General features: G+C 46.5%; 1 protein-coding gene across 15 annotated transcripts in view; it reads right to left on the bottom strand.

Moving 5' to 3' along the window:
- Window positions 1–20,814, bottom strand: part of LOC110502169 (dedicator of cytokinesis protein 9) — a 173,443-nt gene that overhangs the window by 40,526 nt on the left and 112,103 nt on the right. For 14 of the 15 annotated variants that reach the window (XM_036959372.1, XM_036959381.1, XM_036959383.1 and 11 more), the window contains exons 10-25: window positions 16,774–16,848; window positions 16,535–16,675; window positions 14,314–14,526; window positions 13,951–14,073; window positions 13,388–13,470; window positions 8,241–8,363; window positions 7,803–7,882; window positions 7,497–7,684; window positions 6,947–7,012; window positions 6,482–6,574; window positions 6,183–6,306; window positions 5,638–5,756; window positions 4,505–4,588; window positions 4,290–4,379; window positions 3,286–3,401; window positions 3,029–3,098 (exon numbers count right to left, since the gene is read on the bottom strand). In XM_036959372.1, coding sequence (XP_036815267.1) covers window positions 3,029–3,098; window positions 3,286–3,401; window positions 4,290–4,379; window positions 4,505–4,588; window positions 5,638–5,756; window positions 6,183–6,306; window positions 6,482–6,574; window positions 6,947–7,012; window positions 7,497–7,684; window positions 7,803–7,882; window positions 8,241–8,363; window positions 13,388–13,470; window positions 13,951–14,073; window positions 14,314–14,526; window positions 16,535–16,675; window positions 16,774–16,848 — 1,788 coding nt within the window. The remainder of the gene's footprint in view (window positions 1–3,028; window positions 3,099–3,285; window positions 3,402–4,289; window positions 4,380–4,504; window positions 4,589–5,637; window positions 5,757–6,182; window positions 6,307–6,481; window positions 6,575–6,946; window positions 7,013–7,496; window positions 7,685–7,802; window positions 7,883–8,240; window positions 8,364–13,387; window positions 13,471–13,950; window positions 14,074–14,313; window positions 14,527–16,534; window positions 16,676–16,773; window positions 16,849–20,814) is intronic. The other variant, XM_036959369.1, reaches the window with a different exon arrangement.

Here is a 20,814-nt window from a genome sequence, read left to right as displayed (position 1 = left end):
TCCCATGGAGCACCATTAAATCATTTTTTTTTAAATGGAAAGAATATGGCACCACAACAAACCTGCCAAGAGAGGGCCGCCCACCAAAACTCACGGACCAGGCAAGGAGGGCATTAATCTGAGAGGCAACAAAGAGACCAAAGATAACCCTGAAGGAGCTGCAAAGCTCCACAGCGAATATTGGAGTGTCTGTCCATAGGACCATTTTAAGCCGTACACTCCACAGCTGGTCTTTACGGAAGAGTGGCCAGAAAAAAAGCTATTCCTTAAAGAACAAAAATTGCAAACGCGTTTGGTGTTCGCCAAAAGGCATGTGGGAGACTCCCCAAACATATGGAAGAAGGTACTCTGGTGAGATGAGACTAAAATGTAGCTTTTTGGCCATCAAGGAAAACGCTATGTCTGGCGCAAACCCAACACCTCTCATCACCCCGAGAACAACATCCCCACAGTGAAGCATAATACGTGTGTCTGTCAGAGCTGTGTGTAAGTTGACTATGCAAACAATTTTGGATTTAAAAAAAATATATATATTTTTTTTATTTTTACCCCTTTTTCTCCCTAATTTCGTGGTATCCAATTGTTGTAGTAGCTACTATCTTGTCTCATCACTACAACTCCCATACGGGCTCGGGAGAGACGAAGGTTGAAAGTCATGTGTCCTCCGATACACAACCCAACCAGCTGCACTGCTTCTTAACACAGCACGCATCCAACCCGGAAGCCAGCCGCACCAATGTGTCTGTCGGAGGCTACACCGTGCACCTGGCAACCTTGGTTAGCGCGCACTGCACCCGGCCCGCCACAGGGGTCGCTGGTGCGCGATGAGACAAGGACATCCCTACCGCCCAAGCCCTCCCTAACCCGGACGACGCTAGGCCAATTGTGCGTCGCCCCACAGACCTCCCGGTCGCAGCCGGTTACGACCGAGCCTGGGCGCGAACCCGGGGACTCTGATGGCACAGTTGGCGCTGCAGTACAGCGCCCTTAACCACTGCGCCACCCGGGAGTTCAATTTGGGATTTTCAACACATTAATGTTTCTTATAAAAATAAGTAGTGATGCAGTCAGTCTCTTCCAGATAAGACAAACAGCAGGACAATGACCCGAAGCATACTGCTAAAGCAACACTCGAGTGGTTTAAGGGGAAACATTTAAAAGTCTTGGAATGGCCTAGTCAAAGTCCACACCTCAATCCAATTGAGAATCTGTGGTAGGACTTAAAAGATTGTTGTACACCAGCAGAACCCATCCAACTTGAAGGAGCTGGAGCAGTTTTGTCTTGAAGAATGGGCAAAAATCCCAGTGGCTAGACTTGCCAAGCTTATAGAGACATAACACAAGAGACTTGCAGCTATAATTGCTGCAGAAGGCTCTACAAAGTATTGCCTTTGGGGGTGAATAGTTATTCATGCTCAAGTTCTGTATTTTTGTCTTATTTCTTGTTTGTTTCGCAATAAAAAATAGTTTACATCTTAAAAGTGGTAGGCATGTTGTGTAAATCAAATGATACAAACCTCCTAAAAATCTATTTTAATTCCAGGTTAAAAGGCAACAAAATAGGAAAAATGCCAAGGGGGTGAATACTTTCGCAAGCCACTGTAGTTACACTGCAGCTAGCCCAGAACAGAGCGGCACGTTTTGCTCTTAAATGTAATCAGAGGGCTGATATAAATACTATGCTGCCAGTCTCTCTTGGCTAAGAGTTGAGGAGAGACTGACTGCATCACTTCTTCTTTTTATAAGAAAAGAAAATCCCAAATTGTTTGCATAGTCAACTTACATACATCTCTGACACACACACTTATCCCACCAGACATGCCACCGGGGGTCTTTTCACAGTCCCCAAATCCAGAACAAATTCAAGAAAGCGTATATTATTATATAGAGCCCTTATTGCATGGAACTTCCTTCCATCTCATATTGTTCAAATAAACAGCAAACCTGATTTTAAAAAACAGATAAATCAACACCTCATGGCACAACGCCTCTCTCCTATTTAACCTAGATAGTTTGTGTGCATGTATTGATATGTAATGAATTTGAATTTGATTTTTTTTATTTGAGCTGTTCTTGTCTAGTGATGTTCTGTATTATGTCATTCCCTATTATGTTTCATGTTCTATGTGTGGAACCCCAGGAAGAGTAGCTGCTGCTTTTGCAACAGCTAATGGGGATCCTAATAAAATACCAAATACCAGAATAGATATTACAAATGGACCAGTACCAGGCTTAGCGTGGCATATAATAAATGGACCAGTACCAGGCTTACCGTGGCATATGATAAATGGACCAGTACAATGCTTACCGTGACATATGATAAATGGACCAGTACCATGCTTACCTTGGCATATGATAAATGGACCAGTACAATGCTTACCGTGACATATGATAAATGGACCAGTACCATGCTTACCGTGGCATATAATAAATGGACCAGTACCAGGCTTAGCGTGGCATATAATAAATGGACCAGTACCAGGCTTACCGTGGCATATGATAAATGGACCAGTACAATGCTTACCGTGACATATGATAAATGGACCAGTACCATGCTTACCTTGGCATATGATAAATGGACCAGTACAATGCTTACCTTGGCATATAATAAATGGACCAGTACAATGCTTACCTTGACATATGATAAATGGACCAGTACCATGCTTACCTTGGCATATGATAAATGGACCAGTACCATGCTTACCTTGGCATATGATAAATGGACCAGTACAATGCTTACCTTGGCATATGATAAATGGACCAGTACAATGCTTACCTTGGCATATGATAAATGGACCAGTACAATGCTTACCTTGGCATATGATAAATGGACCAGTACAATGCTTACCTTGGCATATGATAAATGGACCAGTACCATGCTTACCTTGGCATATGATAAATGGACCAGTACAATGCTTACCTTGGCATATGATAAATGGACCAGTACCATGCTTACCTTGGCATATGATAAATGGACCAGTACAATGCTTACCTTGGCATATGATAAATGGACCAGTACCATGCTTACCTTGACATATGATCGTAGGTAGTGTTCCAGCCCTTCTTCGTGGCACTGGGAAACAATGTGAATCATGACTCTGAAAGGGACAGAAAGCAGATGTAAGAGCAGGTCAATACTCAGGCCTCACAGAGAACCCAATTAAGAACATATGTCTATGGGAGTCTCCCAAGTGGCACTCTATTCCCTATATAGTGCACTACTTTTGACCAGAGCCCTGTGGGGGAATAGGGTGTAATTTTGGGACACAGACTAACACTACTGACTTGGTGACGTTGACAGCCACCTCCTCATTGGTGGCACTGGTCAACACACGGAATAGCTGGTTGAGAGTGGTGGGCAGGAACTGTATCATCACAGAACTCTCCATAGCGTGTAGACTCTGAGGAGAGAAGAACATAGGCTTACTAACACACTGAAGGCCTTGTATTTCCCCGAGGCAAAATGCTGATCCTGCAGAATGTCATCCACAAGCACATCAAAGACAGGCGTAACTGCATTAACAGAACTGACTTATGTTAAAATGACTCGTAAGGAGAGATGAAATTAGAAACAGCTTCAATCTAAGTGCTTGGTGGCGTACAGTAAACAGAGTAAACTCCCAAGCCGGCTCTAATCAGTCTCCGATGAGGAGGTGAAAGTTGCATCTCACCGAGAGCGGCGGAAACCAAACACACAGTTGCGTGGAAACGGAAGCAGCAAAGAATAACAGGACACACCTGAGAACAAGCATGTTAATCACACACACCTACGAGCTAGTTCCTGAGCGTCCCGTTGGTGCATCACTCCGCACGGGCCAAGGCCTGCCAAGTTATCTGACAACCTGCCAGTGAAACAACTCTCTGCTAGAACTGGCCTTGGGTGACCAGTGTTTGTGTGGAATAGTGTGTTTACACGAGCACCCAAGAGATTCATCTGAATATGTGTCTCTGCTCATGTCAGTGTTCAGAGGGGGGAAATGGAGAGAGCACCTGTGGACTGGAGCCGAGGGTAATGCTAGCATTGTCCCACCCAGGCCTGAGTAAACAAGCACTGACTTATTAACATCCCGGGTAAATCAGACAGCCTGGATGGCAGAGAGAGTGATGGGTGACAGGTGTTGGAGGGAGGGAGATCGAGAGCCAGAATGGATACATGAACGTGTTTTCTCTCATGCCACCCTATTCGGCGCACAACAACAGGTGTCATGTCTTTCAGACCCCAGTCAGACAGGTCTTCACACATCCTGGTCACGCCCACGGAGTTGCCACCACCACTGACAATGTTTTACCTTCAGATACTTGACCAGCTCTCCTCCTGTCCCCTGGGCTGCAGACTCTGTGCTCTGACAGTGACCAAAGAAATTGTGCAAATGTTGATCCTACAGAGAGGAGAAGTAGGACAATGTTAGAAATCAAGATGTCTCGAAGAGGCGGTGGAGATCATGCATTTAAAAACCCCTGTATCGGTTACGTCACTGAACTAATCTGAGAAATGAAACCCAACCTGAGTGTACACAGTGGAGACGAGGTGAGTGGACACCTTGAACAACGGCTTGCCTCCATCCACCCATTTGATTTCAGGATGCTGCTGCGTGGGACATAGGACATATTTTAACAATACTAAAAACAAAGTCACTGGTTATCATACTACAAAGGTGGTGTATTGGATCAACCTACAGTATAGTAAAGTAAAGGCCTTTAGTGTACTCTAGGTGGGTACAATACAATACAGAGAAGAGAATTAAAAGCTCAAGTTTAAACAACTAAACACCAGTCATTAACTCAGCCATGTTGTATTCCCACGCAATTAGTTTAACATCGTTAAGTTCCACTGCTGTGTGCTTTCACTTCCCCTGATTGGCTGAGATAATGACATCTCTCACACAACCTTGAGGCAGACAACAAGCCCCTTGTAAGGCGATGTACCACTCAGAAAGGTTCTGTTGCTCTCTCTTTCCTCCACTACTTACAGGTTACATTTTACTGATAGAAAATGACTGGATTGGTTTAAATCTGTTTTTCTTTAAAACCGTTATGTTCTTTCAGATGTGATAAAGGAAAGGAGCCACGGAAAAGGGAAAGGAAGTCATAATGTGTGTGTGTGTGTGTGTGTGTGTGTGTGTGTGTGTGTGTGTGTGTGTGTGTGTGTGTGTGTGTGTGTGTGTGTGTGTGTGTGTGTGTCTTGTGTGTGTGTCTTGTGTGTGTGTCTTGTGTGGATGTGTTGTGTAACTATACTTGTGGGGACCAGAACAAAAATTTGACCAACTGGGGACATTTTGTTAGTCCCCCCGAGGTCAAATACTATTTCTAGGTGGTTTAGGGTTAAGGTTAGAATTAGTGTTAGGGTTAGAATTAGGTTTAGGGTTAAGGTTAAGGTTAAGGTTAGGGTTAAGGTTAGGTTTAGAGGTTAGGGAAAATAGGATTTTGAACGGGACTGAATTGTATGTCCCCACAAGGTTAGCTGCGCAAGACTGTGTGTGTATGTCTGTGTGTGTGTCTTGTGTGTGTGTGTGTGTGTGTGTGTGTGTGTGTGTGTGTGTGTGTGTGTGTGTGTGTGTGTGTGTGTGTGTGTGTGTGTGTGTGTGTGTGTGTGTGTGTGTCTTGTGTGTGGGTGTGTGTGTCTGAAGGGAGAGCTACCTTGCTGACAACCTCTTGACAGTTGAGGTAGCCAGTGGGCAGGTTGGCAGCCACAGGGACGTGACTCTCATTCATGATCACCCTGCCATCCTTCAGCAGAGGGAGCCAGGCGTAACCCACTGAGGACAGACAAGGACAATGAGAGACAAGACAGGCAGTCAGTTTACAGACAGTGTCACACCTAACAGTGACCCAGCACTGGGAGAATAGGGAAAGCTTACAGACAGTGTCATACCTAACAGTGACCCAGCACTGGGAGAATAGGGAAAGCTTGCAGACAGTGTCATACCTAACAGTGACCCAGCACTGGGAGAATAGGGAAAGCTTGCAGACAGTGTCATACCTAACAGTGACCCAGCACTGGGAGAAAAGGGAAAGCTTACAGACAGTGCCATACCTAACCCAGCACTGGGAGAATAGGGAAGAATGGAAACTGGCACAGGCACAAATCATCCATCATTATAGTGGGGAAAATTCATTTGGATGGTTTAAGACTGGATGTAGGCCTGAGTCACATGGGTCTGTATCCTGGGTTTGGTGTCTACCTTGTGTCTCCACCACGTCTCTCTTCTTGGCGCTGGCCTTGCTGTTGCTGTCACAGCTGACGTGGAAGAAGGTGAACAGCAGATGGTGCTTCTCATTGAGCTGAGTGGGTAGCGCAATCTTAAACTGAGGAACAAAGAACAGGAACATACACGCTCAGGGTTAGAATACACACTGCCACTGCTTCGTCTACTCACTACTTACTCTAAAGTATTGTTTAAAATGTAACTGTGCATTCTGCATGATTCAGTCTGGTCGACTAACGAGCATGAATTAAATTAAATAGAAATCCCATCAGTACCTCATCATAAAACTCCGGGCTGTGTTGGTGATGTGATACCGCAGCAGAGGCATTCTCTGTAAACAGGGGTCCTCCTGGTCGACCATAGATGCACTGTGGGTAATAATAACAATAATTTTGTTATTAGGCTACCTGGTGTGGCAGGTAGCCTAGTGGTTAGAGCATTGGACTAGTAACCGAAAGGTTGCAAGATTGAATCCCCGAGCTGACAAGGTAAAAAATGTGTCATTCTGCCCCTGAACAAGGCAGTTTACCCACCCATCTTTCATGTTCCCTAGGTTGTCATTGAAAATAAGAATTTGTTCTTAACTGACTTGCCTAGTTAAATAAAATAAAAAATACAATAAAATGTTATTCCCCTAAACATGTCGTTGTGGACAACTTGTTACTGTTCCTCTTGTACCAAACGACACTGTGGCATCCGATGAACTCTGCTGAGGAGGAGTCATATGAGTGGTAGCTTACCTTGAGCGAAACAGCCTCCTCTCTGTCAGAGTCCTTGAACTCGATGCAGACAGCTATGTTTCTAGCCTGAGGAGAGAGCAGACAGAATAATCTGAATAAAAGCTGACCCACGTGGAGATGCTGGAGGGAAACACATTTATGCTGGACACATTTATAGTAAAGTTGGAAAAGTAATATCATGATATTTAGTAGTCTCTCGTGACAGATTGTTACATGTAATCAAGTCTCTTTTTAGGCTCCCAAGTGGAGCAGCAGTCTAAGGCATTGCATGTCAGTGCAAGAGGCAACACTACAGACACACTGGTTTGAATCTAGGCTGTATCACATCCGGCCGTGATTGGGAGTCCCATAGGGCGGATCACAATTGGCCCAGCGTCGTCCGGGTTTGGCCGAGGTAGGCCCGCCATTGTAAATAAGAATTTGTTATTAACTGACTTGCCTAGTTAAATAAAGGTTACATTTTAAAAAAACAATAAAAAAAAAAACAACTAGCCACATGAGATTTGTGTATCTTGATCAAACTGAGCAGTTTGTGCCTTTGTGACTATACCTTTGTGAAGGATTTTTGGCTGTCGTACTTCAGGTGTCTGGGGTAGACATAGAGGTGATTGTTGTAGATGGTGAACGGCTGGGAGCATTTGGCTATGTAGGGAACAAACTCCTCCACCTCAAAGTAGATGTTCGTCTTCTCACTGCTATCGAAAGTCCTCACAGGAATATAGGATGAGCTAATACAATCTACACACAGCGACAGAGACAGGACAGACGGGGGGCAGACAGTCAGACCAATCTGAGTTGAAGTGAAACAGCTTCCATCCTTCATGGTCCCAGTATGTGTTGAATTTGGAGGGCTTACTTGTCAAGTCAGGGGCAACATCATCAATGGTAACGTCTAAGTTTCCTAAGATTACAGGGAGCTTGGCCATCTTCTCTGGCCTACGGAGAAGAAGCATAATAAGTACTGGTTAATGCCTTTGTTATCATCTACCTAGGAGGATCTGATGGAAAACAGGCAAACTGCCTGGAAACTACCCTGTGAACAGACAAAACCCAAGAGGAGAAACCAAATGTTTGTAAAGGTGAGAAAACATCTGTGGTACAGGCTTTCATTGTGAAAGAGAATATCTTCAGCCAAAAAAAAAACCTGCCTATGGGAATCAGCTTACGAAATACCCACTGTTATAACACTTTAATCATTCAGACTAAACAAGAATAAATCCAATATTCTCAATGTGATGTACTCGTACGATGAAACCAAAGTCAGCAAAGAATGCAGACGGTAGGAGTTACGAACTTTCTGAAGTCAGCCAGCAGTTTAAACATGTCGTCGTTGGACAACTTGTTACTGTCCTGTCTGTAGATGGCGGAGAAACGTCCACTTTTGTCCAACGTCCCCGATGCATCTTTGAACAGAGGCCTGCAGGGAAGGAGAAATTAGAATCAAAAATGACAGGTCTGTTTCCAGTAGTTCTCTGGACAAAGCTCTGCTGATCTGAGCTTGATCTCAGAGGGGTTTTTCCACTGGTTTGAGCTAGATCTCAGAGGTGGTTTTCCACTGGTCTGGGCTAGATCTCAGAGGGGTTTTTCCACTGGTCTGGGCTAGATCTCAGAGGGGTTTTTCCACTGGTCTGGGTTAGATCTCAGAGGTGGTTTTCACTGGTCTGGGCTAGATCTCAGAGGGGGTTTTCCACTGATCTGGGCTAGATCTCAGAGGGGGTTATTTAGAGTTATTTGGCAACTTTGGTTGTGAATGATACAAACCTTAGAATGCCTTAGAAATCAAAACATATATGGGCTGCATGATACGACTATAGACTATTGATGGTTTGAGAAAGTCACAAAAAAAAGCTTGTGCTCTGTTCCTTGCCTCAGGCTCAGCTGTTCTCTCCTATTTTCACCCATCAGACTATTCTCAATTTTCTCAATCTTGTCCCATTATCAAATGGGCAGGAACAGGAACAGGAACAGGGGGAGGAACAGGTGCAGGAACAGGAACAGGGGCAGGAACAGGGGCAGGAACAGGAACAGGGGCAAGAACAGGGGCAGGAACAGGGGCAGGAACAGGAACAGGGGGAGGAACAGGAACAGGGGCAGGAACAGGAACAGGGGCAGGACCAGTGGCAGGAACAGGAACAGGGGCAGGAACAGGGGCAGGAACAGGAACAGGGGCAGGAACAGGGGCAGGAACAGGAACAGGGGCAGGAACAGGGGCAGGAACAGGAACAGGGGCAGGAACAGGAACAGGGGGAGGAACAGGAGCAGGGGCAGGAACAGGGGCAGGAACAGGAACAGGGGGAGGAACAGGGGCAGAAACAGGAACAGGGGGAGGAACAGGAGCAGGAACAGGAGCAGGAACAGGAACAGGATGAGGGGGAGGAACAGGAACAGGAACAGGGGCAGGAACAGGAACAGGGGGAGAAACAGGAGCAGGGGGAGGAACAGGGGCAGGAACAGGAACAGGGGGAGGAACAGGGGCAGGAACAGGAACAGGGGCAGGAACAGGGACAGGAACAGGAACAGGGGGAGAAACAGGAGTAGGGGGAGGAACAGGGGCAGGGACAGGCAGGGGCATGAACAGGGGCAAGAACAGGGGCAGGAACGGGGCAGAAACAGGAACAGGGGCAGGAACAGGGGCAGGAACAGGAACAGGGGCAAGAACAGGGGCAGGAACGGGGGCAGGAACAGGAACAGGGGGAGGAACAGGAACAGGGGCAGGAACAGGAACAGGGGCAGGACCAGGGGCAGGAACAGGAACAGGGGCAGGAACAGGGGCAGGAACAGGAACAGGGGGAGGAACAGGAGCAGGGGCAGGAACAGGGGCAGGAACAGGAACAGGGGGAGGAACAGGGGCAGAAACAGGAACAGGGGGAGGAACAGGAGCAGGAACAGGAGCAGGAACAGGAACAGGATGAGGGGGAGGAACAGGAACAGGGGCAGGAACAGGAACAGGGGGAGAAACAGGAGCAGGGGGAGGAACAGGGGCAGGAACAGGAACAGGGGGAGGAACAGGGGCAGGAACAGGAACAGGGGCAGGAACAGGGGCAGGAACAGGAACAGGGGGGGAAACAGGAGCAGGGGGGGGAACAGGTGCAGGAACAGGAACAGGGGGAGGAACAGGGGCAGGAACATGAACAGGGGCAGGAACATGAACAGGGGCAGGAACAGGAACAGGAACAGGGGCAGGAACAGGGGCAGGAACATGAACAGAGGCAGGAACATGAACAGGGGCAGGAACAGGAACAGGAACAGGGGCAGGAACATGAACAGGGGCAGGAACATGAACAGGGGCAGGAACAGAGGCAGGAACAGGAACAGGAACATGAACAGGGGCAGGAACAGGAACAGCTCTCCAACCCCTGTTCCTGCAACTACCCAGTACCCTGTGTGCCATGGGCTCTCCAACCCCTGTTCCTGCAGCTACCCAGTACCCTGTGTGCCATGGGCTCTCCAACCCCTGTTCCTGCAGCTACCCAGTACCCTGTGTGCCATGGGCTCTCCAACCCCTGTTCCTGCAGCTACCCAGTACCCTGTGTGCCATGGGCTCTCCAACCCCTGTTCCTGCAGCTACCCAGTACCCTGTGTGCCATGGGCTCTCCAACCCCTGTTCCTGCAGCTACCCAGTACCCTGTGTGCCATGTGCTCTCCAACCCCTGTTCCTGCAGCTACCCAGTACTATGGGTGCCATGGGCTCTCCAACCCCTGTTCCTTTAGCTACCCAGTACTCTGTGTGCCATGGGCTCTCCAACCCCTGTTCCTGCAGCTACCCAGTACCCTGTGTGCCATGGGCTCTCCAACCCCTGTTCCTGCAGCTACCCAGTACTCTGTGTGCCATGGGCTCTCCAACCCCTGTTCCTGCAGCTACCCACTACTCTGTGTGACATGGGCTCTCCAACCCCTGTTCCTGTAGCTACCTAGTACTCTGTGTGACATGGGCTCTCCAACCTCTGTTCCTGCAGCTACCCACTACTCTGTGTGACATGGGCTCTCCAACCCCTGTTCCTGTAGCTACCTAGTACTCTGTGTGACATGGGCTCTCCAACCTCTGTTCCTGCAGCTACCCACTACTCTGTGTGACATGGGCTCTCCAACCCCTGTTCCTGTAGCTACCTAGTACTCTGTGTGACATGGGCTCTCCAACCCCTGTTCCTGCAGCTACCCACTACTCTGTGTGACATGGGCTCTCCAACCCCTGTTCCTGTAGCTACCTAGTACTCTGTGTGACATGGGCTCTCCAACCCCTGTTCCTGTAGCTACCTAGTACTCTGTGTGACATGGGCTCTCCAACCCCTGTTCCTGTAGCTACCTAGTACTCTGTGTGACATGGGCTCTCCAACCCCTGTTCCTGCAGCTACCCAGTACTATGGGTGCCATGGGCTCTCCAACCCCTGTTCCTGCAGCTACCCAGTACCCTGGAACATGAATAGTAAAACATTTTCACAACAAAATATATTTAATTAAACTGTTGACAGCCCCTCATCTCTGTGCGCTGGAGAAAGGAATGAAGGAGAGAGAGGGGGAGATGAAAACACATAGTGGTGAGATATTCTGTAGCAAAAGGTAATGTGTCAGCCTATTAATTATGACCAATAAAAAAACAAATTCCTTATTACTAGGCTGTTAGCCCCCCTGCACAATCAATGCACCAACAGCATTGCCTAGGCCTATACTTTCTCTCCCAGACTCATGAATAGACATTTTGGAACATAGCACAAGGTAACCAAGTCCATCTAGTATGCATAATAATACAGTCCACACTCAAAAGGCGATTAGTAGAATGTGTTTAATTTTTCGGTGTAAAGGCTAGACTAAGTATGTACCAAAGTATGTACAAAAAAAAATAAGTTCTGCCATGAGTAGTATGCGGTAGGCTATGTATTGTATAACAGCACAATTATTACTTTAATTCAGTATTTAAAAAAAAATGGTGTCGAGCTCATATGTAGGTCTCCGCATATGCATTATCTTCATGGGTGTTTTGAATGAATCATCACATTAGAAAGCCCTGGCCATTTAATTGTGTTAGGCTTTGAAACACAATGCTTTCCACTCAGTTTTCAACCTGTTGTTGAATTTCTTTCTTTAAAAAATTGATCAATCACTGTGAGGTGAGTTTTAAAAGCACACACTGTTTTGATGATCTGTTTGATGTGATTTTCAATTGCATTTGCATTGATGTTACAGGGACAATAGAGCCCTGAGTACCAGGCCATTAGGACCTGATGGAGGGAAATAAAGCCCTGAGTACCAGGCCATTAGGACCTGATGGAGGGAAATAAAGCCCTGAGTACCAGGCCATTAGGACCTGATGGAGGGAAATAAAGCCCTGAGTACCAGGCCATTAGGACCTGATGGAGGGAAATAGAGCCCTGAGTACCAGGCCATTAGGACCTGATGGAGGGACAATAGAGCCCTGAGTACTAGGCCATTAGGACCTGATGGAGGGAAATAGAGCCCTGAGTACAAGGCCATTAGGACCTGATGGAGGGAAATAAAGCCCTGAGTACCAGGCCATTAGGACCTGATGGAGGGAAATAAAGCCCTGAGTACCAGGCCATTAGGACCTGATGGAGGGCAATAGAGCCCTGAGTACAAGGCCATTAGGACCTGATGGAGGGACAATAGAGCCCTGAGTACTAGGCCATTAGGACCTGATGGAGGGAAATAGAGCCCTGAGTACCAGGCCATTAGGACCTGATGGAGGGACAATAGAGCCCTGAGTACCAGGCCATTAGGACCTGATGGAGGGACAATAGAGCCCTGAGTACTAGGCCATTAGGACCTGATGGAGGGAAATAGAGCCCTGAGTACTAGGCCATTAGGACCTGATGGAGGGAAATAAAGCCCTGAGTACCAGGCCATTAGGACCTGATGGAGGGAAATAAAGCCCTGAGTACCAGGCCATTAGGACCTGATGGAGGGAAATAGAGCCCTGAGTACTAGGCCATTAGGACCTGATGGAGGGACAATAGAGCCCTGAGTACTAGGCCATTAGGACCTGATGGAGGGAAATAGAGCCCTGAGTACTAGGCCATTAGGACCTGATGGAGGGCAATAGAGCCCTGAGTACAAGGCCATTAGGACCTGATGGAGGGACAATAGAGCCCTGAGTGCCACTAGGACATGATGGCAGTTAGTAAATTGGATACTGCCAATGCATGTCCAGAGCGTATAAGAGGAGATTACCGTGACTCGATGGTCACGTGGAAGGACTGCCGGTGTGGTGGTAATACAATCATCGCATCAGCCCTATTTACCAGTGTCAAAAATGTAATTTATTTAATTACTTAATTTAATCTAGATATTTTGTAGTCAAAGCGATGCCATACTAAACAGACCTACTATCAAGTTCCTCTAATAATGACAAGGTATTCCAAAAGGTCAAAGCATCTTTCAATAACCTCTAACTATAACCATCAGTTCAGGTTAGTAACCGTCCAGTACCTGGCGGCCCATCCAAAAGGCATCCTGTACTGGCCCAACCGGCTGCAAGACAATTTGGCATTTTTCAGAACCTTCTGTGCCACCTGGTGGGAGAAAGGAACAGAGTATGAGTGGTCCATTCTGATCTGACAATACAGACAGGGGTGATGGGCAGCAGTCCAGGCTCCAGCATATCCTATTGAGTTAGCTCTGAGGCCTGCCAAGCTACACAGACACACACACACACACACACACACACACACACACACACACACACACACACACACACACACACACACACACACACACATACACACACACACACACACACACACACAAGCGTGTACACACACTAACGCAAACACACCCTGAAAATGGTCCCTAATGCAGTTCAGATTTTCTCTGTTAAAACCCATTACTTCTCCGTATAACAGAACAGAACCAGACTTGTAAAACCAATGCTTGTGGAGTGTTATTGTAACCAGACAGCACTTATGATGTGTATGATTTTATCATTCATCATGTGGAATAATCTAATTGACTGTTGTGTTTTTGTGATGCCGAGGCCCCGCCACAGAGCGTACCTTGGTGGAGTCTGAGCTCTTCATGTAGGGCTCAGCACAGTGTGTGATTCCTCCCTGGAGGACCTTCTCAATGCGAGCTAACAGGAAGATATCTGGGTGTGGACACGTTACAGAGAACACTCCCTGTGGCGAGACAAAAGCAAACAGTGAAAACAAGAGTATGAGTGAAACATTGTTTTAAAGGTTCTTCTGTGTATTGGCTGTACATGACGGTCAGACAAAAACATCCACACACCATTTAAAAACATTTAATATGCAGACCTAAATCTGTACAGGTAGCTACATTAAAGTATATCAATCATGTCATATTGAAAGAGATAAATAACTCCAAATATTCTACATAGATGAATATAATCTCTACACCTGTCTGGGGTACAGCATGGCCTCCTCAGGCAGACCGTGGACCTCCCTCTGCAACCCCAGCAAGGCGTCCCCACCCCCGTTCATGTACTGGCTGCTGGGGTTGGCCACCAGCTGTCTGACGGACGGGTGGTTCAGGTCCACGTGGAAGTCTGACGAGATCTTCCTGCTATTCTGGATGTCGAACAGCGACAGGGTCACATAGAACGGCTCCACCTGGAAATGAAGCAACGGGAAAAGTGTCTTAGCTGGTGTAGTAAACACATGTAGAGGATGACACTAAATACAATGCTAGTCTTTGCCGTTTATAGATGATACTGTGATGCCACAGAAGGTTCATGAGTTTGACAAGAGACTGGCTGAATGCCTTTCAGTGTATCTCTGTCAGGTCAGTGTATCTCTGTCTATGTCAGGTCTGTATACCTGAACAGGTTGACATGTTCTCTCGGTGATGGACAGGCTGCCTGCCCTCCTTTAAACAGTGCCTTCAGCCATTACTATGGCTCTCGGCGGGTTACTAACCCAGAGCTCCCTCGCGAAAAAGACAAACAGCAGTGATGACATACGCCAGAGATGTGATCCCTCCACACCTCTCTTTGTCACTCACCCATTGTTCCGAGAAAATATGGGTTATAAAACAATAAGATATCTGTCTCACATTGAGCACTGACTCATGGAGAACTAGGGGAAGGATATCTGGCTCACATTGAGCACTGACTCATGGAGAACTAGGGGAAGGATATCTGTCTCACATTGAGCACTGACTCGTGGAGAACTAGGGGAAGGAGATCTGTCTCACATTGAGCACTGACTCGTGGAGAACTAGGGGAAGGATATCTGTCTCACATTGAGCACTGACTCATGGAGAACTAGGGGAAGGAGATCTGTCTCACATTGAGCACTGACTCGTGGAGAACTAGGGGAAGGATATCTGTCTCACATTGAGCACTGACTCATGGAGAACTAGGGGAAGGAGATCTGTCTCACATTGAGCATTGACTCATGGAGAACTAGGGGAAGGAGATCTGGCTCACATTGAGCACTGACTCATGGAGAACTAGGGGAAGGAGATCTGTCTCACATTGAGCATTGACTCATGGAGAACTAGGGGAAGGAGATCTGTCTCACATTGAGCACTGACTCATGGAGAACTAGGGGAAGGAGATCTGGCTCACATTGAGCACTGACTCATGGAGAACTAGGGGAAGGAGATCTGTCTCACATTGAGCACTGACTCATGGATAACTAGGGAAAGGAGATCTGTCTCACATTGAGCATTGACTCATGGAGAACTAGGGGAAGGAAATCTGTCTCACATTGAGCACTGACTCATGGAGAACTAGGGGAAGGAGATCTGGCTCACATTGAGCACTGACTCATGGAGAACTAGGGAAAGGAGATCTGTCTCACATTGAGCACTGACTCATGGAGAACTAGGGGAAGGAGATCTGTCTCACATTGAGCACTGACTCATGGAGAACTAGGGGAAGGAGATCTGTCTCACATTGAGCACTGACTCATGGAGAACTAGGGGAAGGAGATCTGTCTCACATTGAGCACTGACTCATGGAGAACTAGGGGAAGGAGATCTGTCTCACATTGAGCATTGACTCATGGAGAACTAGGGGAAGGAGATCTGGCTCACTTTGAGCACTGACTCATGGAGATCTGTCTCACATTGCGCACTGACTTATGGAGATCTAGGGGAAGGAGATCTGGCTCACGTCGAGCACTGACTCATGGACAACTAGGGGAAGGAGATCTGGCTCGCCTTGAGCACTGACTCATGGACAACTAGGGGAAGGAGATCTGGCTCACAATGAGCACTGACTCATGGACAACTAGGGGAAGGAGATCTGGCTCACCTCGAGCACTGACTCATGGAGATCTAGGGGAAGGAGATCTGACTCATGGAGATCTAAGGGAAGGAGATCTGGCTCACATTGCACACTGACTCATGGAGAATTAGGGGAAGGAGATCTGGCTCACATTGAGCACTGACTCATGGACAACTAGGGGAAGGAGATCTGGCTCACATTGCACACTGACTCATGGAGAACTAGGGGAAGGAGATCTGTCTCACATTGAGCACTGACTCATGGACAACTAGAGAAAGGAGATCTGGCTCACATTGAACACTGACTCATGGAGAACTAGGGGAAGGAGATCTGGCTCACATTGAGCACTGACTCATGGAGAACTAGGGGAAGGAGATCTGTCTTACGTTTGTTGTTGGTCCCTCGTCATTCTCCTCTACACAGCTCTGCAGGTTGAAGGCCAGGTCATTGCAATTTACCAAAATGCGCTTGCCAAACTTTTCTTCATATTGCTTTACATCTGGCTCAATTCCTGAGAAGTCAAGTTTCTAAAGAGACAAAAAGAGCGTAGGTTAGGTTTATTTTAACCATAATTTAGAGCTGGGGGATTGTCAAATACCTTTCTGAAAAGTCGATAGTTACGAACCTGTGTGTCCGGATCCAAGGTGAACAGTTTCAATCTGGTCTCGTTCCTCATTTTAGATTCAATATCTCTTGCACTCTGAGGACAAGATGTTTTTTTAAATAAATACCCAGACCACAGCTTTCCTTATTAGGCAGAACTCTTTAAGCAAAAAGGTTTTCAGATTGAACTGCTTTTATCACTTGAACATTTCTCTTCATTTGAGTCCATCCGGAGTTGAGGTTTCCTATAACGTGCTGATCAAGACAGACCAGACAGACTCAATGGTAAAGTCAGGTGGTGCCTATCACCACGGCAAAGCCTGTCAAGCACTCTGTCAGACATCTGCTTTGTTAGTTAACTGCCACCATCAGATTCCATGCACATACAGTATGGCTTATCTATAGGCTGATTGCTCCTCAAGGCTAACCTACGGACATGTGATCCTAGGAGACAGTCAGATGTCCACCTCAGAGCCCAGGCTGTTCCAGGAAACCCAGCCGTTGAAGTCTGCCCAAGTACTGAGTGCTTCAGCAAATGGTAATGGAAATCTCTTACGGTAGCTTTCCACTATGGGAAAGAACCAGATATTGGTTCCTTTCCTGCTTTTGGTCGCTTTTCAAACAGCAGGAGCTGTCATTTGTCTGTGTGTCTCGGCCAGGTCATTTTTATTTTTGATTATATTTTCCTTTATTATGTTCCCCTAACCCTACCACCCCTCCACTAATTGGAGTAAACTAATGGACAAAATCTCTTAGGCTTCTACTTCCAGCTTATACATACTATATACAGTCGTGGCCAAAGGTTTTGAGAATGACACAAATATACATTTTCACAAAGTCTGCAGCCTCAGTTTGTATGATGGCAATTTGCACATACTCCAGAATGTTATGAAGAGTGATCAGATGAATTGCAATTAATTGCAAAGTCCCTCTTTGCCATGCAAATGAACTGAATCCTCAAAAAACATTTCCACTGCATTTCAGCCCTGCCACAAAAGGACCAGCTGATATCATGTTAGTGATTCCCTCGTCACAGTGTCTCCTGACCCATCCTGTCTCAGCCTCCAGTATCTATGCTGCAGTAGTTTATGTGTCGGGGGGCTAGGGTCAGTTTGTTATATCTGTAGTACTTCTCCTGCATTACCCGGTGTCCTGTGTGAATTTAAGTATGCTCTCTTTAATTCTCTCTTTCTCTCCGAGGACCTGAGCCATAGGGCCATGCCTCAGGACTACCTGGCATGATGACTCCTTGCTCTCCTCAGTCCACCTGGCCGTGCTGCTGCTCCAGTTTCAACTGTTCTGCCTGCGGATATGGAATCCTGACCTGCTGTTTTCAACTCTCTAGAGACAGCAGGAGTGGTAGAGATACTCTTAATGATCGGCTATGAAAAGCCAACTGACATTTACTCCTGAGGTACTGTGATTGTTATTATTTGACCATGCTGGTCATTTATGAACATTTGAACATCTTGGCCATGTTCTGTTATAATCTCCACCCGGCACAGCCAGAAGAGGACTGGCCACCCCTCATAGCGGCAGGGTAGCCTGGTGGTTAGAGCGTTGGACTAGTAACCGGAAGGTTGCAAGTTCAAACCCCCGAGCCGACAAGGTACAAATCTGTCGTTCTGTCCCTGAACAGGCAGTTAACCCACTGTTCCCACCGTTATTGAAAATAAGAATTTGTTCTTAACTAACTTGCCTGGTTAAATAAAAATCGAATAGCCTGGTTCCTCTCTAGGTTTTGGCCTTTCTAGGGAGTTTTTCCTAGCCACCGTGCTTCTACACCTGCATTGCTTGCTGTTTGGGGTTTTAGGCTGGGTTTCTGTACAGCACCCTCAGATACCAGCTGATGTACGAAGGGCTATAGAAATACATTTGATATGATTTGAGATCACTCTCTCATGCTGATTGAGTTTGAATAACAGACTTGAAGCTTCAAAAGGAGGGTGGTGCTTGGAATCATTGTTCTTCCTCTGTCAACCATGGGTACCTGCAAGGAAACATGTGCCATCAGCATTGCTTTGCACAAAAAGGGCTTCACAGGCAAGGATATCATTGCTAGCAAGATTGCACCTAAATCAACCATTTATCGGATCATCAAGAACATCAAGGAGAGCGGTTCAATTGTTATGAAGAAGGCTTCAGGGCACCCAAGAAAGTCCAGCAAGCGCCAGGATCGTCTCCTAAAGTTGATTCAGCTGCGGGATCGGGGCACCACCAGTACAGAGCTTGCTTAGGAATGGCAGCAGGCAGGTGTGAGTGCATCTGCACGCACAGTGAGGCAAGACCTTTGGAGGATGGCCTGGTGTCAAGAAGGGCAGCAAAGATGCCAATTCTCTCCAGGAAAAACATCAGGGACAGATATATATTTTGCAAAAGGTACAGGGATTGGACTGCTCAGGACTGGGGTAAAGTCATTTTCTCTGATGAATCCCCTTTCCGATTGTTTGGGGCATCCGGGAAAAAGCTTGTCCGGAGAAGACAAGGTGAGCGCTACCATCAGTCCTGTGTTATGCCAACAGTAAAGCATCCTGAGACCATTCATGTGTGGGGTTGCTTCTCAGCCAAGGGAGTGGGCTCACTCACAATTTTGCCTAAGAACACAGCCATGAATAAAGAATGATACCAACACATCCTCCAAGAGCAACTTCTCCCAACCATCCAGGAACAGTTTGGTGATGAACAATGCCTTTTCCAGCATGATGGAATACCTTGCTATAAGGCAAACGTGATAACTAAGTGGCTCGGGGAACAAAACATTGATATTTTGGGTCCATGGCCAGGAAACTCCCCAGACCTTAATCCCATTGAGAACTTGTGGTCAATCCTCAAGAGGCGGGTGAACAAACAAAAACCCACAAATTCCAAGCATTGATTATGCAGGAACGGGCTGACATCAGTCAGGATGTGGCCCAGAAGTTAATTGACAGCATGCCAGGGTGGATTGTAGAGGTCTTGAAAAAGAAGGGTCAACACTGCAAATATTGACTCTTTGCATCATCTTCATGTAATTGTCAATACAAGCCTTTGACATTTATGAAATGCTTGTAATTATACTTCATTATTCCATAGTAACATCTGACAAAAATATCTAAAGACACTGAAGCAGAAAACTTTGTGGAAATTAATATTTGTGTCATTCTCAAAATAGTTATATTTTGTCTGTTTTTAATCCCAATCGTTACCCTCAACCCCTACCATCTATCTCTGAAGACCATCCAGTTTGATTTCTATTGGCCATATACAGTGCCTTGCGAAAGTATTCGGCCCCCTTGAACTTTGCGACCTTTTGCCACATTTCAGGCTTCAAACATAAAGATATAAAACTGTATTTTTTTGTGAAGAATCAACAACAAGTGGGACACAATCATGAAGTGGAACAACATTTATTGGATATTTCAAACTTTTTTAACAAATCAAAAACTGAAAAATTGGGCGTTCAAAATTATTCAGCCCCTTTAAGTTAATACTTTGTAGCGTCATTACAGCTGTAATTCGCTTGGGGTATGTCTCTATCAGTTTTGCACATCGAGAGACTGACATTTTTTCCCATTCCTCCTTGCAAAACAGCTCAAGCTCAGTGAGGTTGGATGGAGAGCATTTGTGAACAGCAGTTTTCAGTTCTTTCTACAGATTCTCGATTGGATTCAGGTCTGGACTTTGACTTGGCCATTCTAACACCTGGATATGTTTATTTTTGAACCATTCCATTGTAGATTTTGCTTTATGTTTTGGATCATTGTCTTGTTGGAAGACAAATCTCCATCCCAGTCTCAGGTCTTTTGCAGACTCCATCAGGCTTTCTTCCAGAATGGTCCTGTATTTGGCTCCATCCATCTTCCCATCAATTTTAACCATCTTCCCTGTCCCTGCTGAAGAAAAGCAGGCCCAAACCATGACGCTGCCACCACCATGTTTGACAGTGGGGATGGTGTGTTCAGCTGTGTTGCTTTTACGCCAAACATAACGTTTTGCATTGTTGCCAAAAAAATTTGGTTTCATCTGACCAGAGCACCTTCTTCCACATGTTTGGTGTGTCTCCCAGGTGGCTTGTGGCAAACTT

Source organism: Oncorhynchus mykiss, chromosome 22 (genome assembly GCF_013265735.2).
Source record: "Oncorhynchus mykiss isolate Arlee chromosome 22, USDA_OmykA_1.1, whole genome shotgun sequence".
In the NCBI taxonomy this organism is placed as follows: Eukaryota; Metazoa; Chordata; class Actinopteri; order Salmoniformes; family Salmonidae; genus Oncorhynchus; species Oncorhynchus mykiss.
Note: the sequence above shows the minus strand (reverse complement) of the source record. Positions and strands in the feature narration are given on the sequence as shown.